This window comes from Galeopterus variegatus, unplaced genomic scaffold (assembly GCF_000696425.1).
Source record: "Galeopterus variegatus unplaced genomic scaffold, G_variegatus-3.0.2 Scaffold8501, whole genome shotgun sequence".
NCBI lineage: Eukaryota > Metazoa > Chordata > Mammalia > Dermoptera > Cynocephalidae > Galeopterus > Galeopterus variegatus.
Window position 1 is genome coordinate 1 of NW_007734612.1, and position 1,099 is coordinate 1,099.

The 1,099-nt window shown below is 49.0% G+C and overlaps 1 protein-coding gene across 1 annotated transcript in view; it reads left to right on the top strand.

Annotated features, from left to right (window-relative positions):
- Positions 1-33: 33 nt before the first annotated feature.
- The window catches only part of LOC103608508 (disintegrin and metalloproteinase domain-containing protein 2-like), a 28,325-nt gene continuing 27,259 nt past the window's right edge, over positions 34-1,099 (top strand). The window contains exon 1 of the mRNA XM_008592937.1: positions 34-62. Coding sequence (XP_008591159.1) covers positions 34-62 — 29 coding nt within the window. The remainder of the gene's footprint in view (positions 63-1,099) is intronic.

A 1,099-nucleotide genomic window follows, 5' to 3' on the forward strand; every position in this document is an offset into this window, starting at 1 on the left:
TGTCAGGCAAGTCCAAAATTGACTACCAGGAAGATGGCGGGGCGTTCACACCACTCCCTCCGGTGAGTCTCAGCTCCTGCATTGTGCTCCAGTGTTGAGCTCCCTCGGCAGCCTCCACAGCCAAAGCGGCCCTGGCCACCTCTCCCCAACCCTGGCACTCCTGGCTCCTTTTCGTGCCACAGCCTGCTCAGTCTCTCTTCGGCTCACGGTTCCAGCAGTGCCCGGGGCTGCAGTCGCCGGACCCTGAGTCCCGGTGGCGGGGCTGCGCAGCCTGGCCCGGCGCTGAGGGCAGTGGCTGCGAGTAGGCCAGGCGCCAAGTGGCGGCCGCTCCCAGCGGCTTCTTCCCAGGGAGGATTTTGTAAATTTCACAAAATGACATGCACTCCAAACCTCAGTGTACGTATTATGAGAGTCCCCTTCAAGGTCTCAGAAATCCTTCAGAGCAATCCACCTGGATAGTAACAACTACCCCTGGCACAAGCAAGGACACCAGAGATTCTGACTCACCATCAGGCTTTCTGAGTTCCTCTTCTTGCTGGTGGCCTCTGGGAGCCTGCCGGCGTGGGGTGCGGATGGTTCACTCCCTTCCCGCCACCATGTTTATCAAATTTTATTTAGTTTTGGAGGCTGGGAAGTTCAAGGTCTATGGAACACATCTGGTGAGGCCCCTCTTCTTGGTGATGACTCTCAGCAGGAATTTATTTCTCACAGTTATGGAGGCTGAATGGCTAGTATCAGGGTGCCAGCATGGTTGGGTGCTGATTCTCTGTTCCAGGTCACCAACTGCTAACTTCTTACTGTATGCTCACATGGTGGAAAAAGAGGCAAGGATATTCCTTCTATTGCTAGATAGTGGAGAGCTTTTAATCCTGAATGGTGATTTCATTTTTTCAAATGCTTCTTATTCATCTATTGACATGATTTCATATTTTTTCTTTTATTCCAGTGATATAGCATATTACACTAATTGATTTTCAGATTTCAAATCAACCTTGGGTCATGTTATTAGTATCCATTCTGACATCTCTGGATGTTAGTTGGTGTTTTAGATGATCCTTATCAAAAATGATTGTTGATTTATTTATTTATTTATTTATTT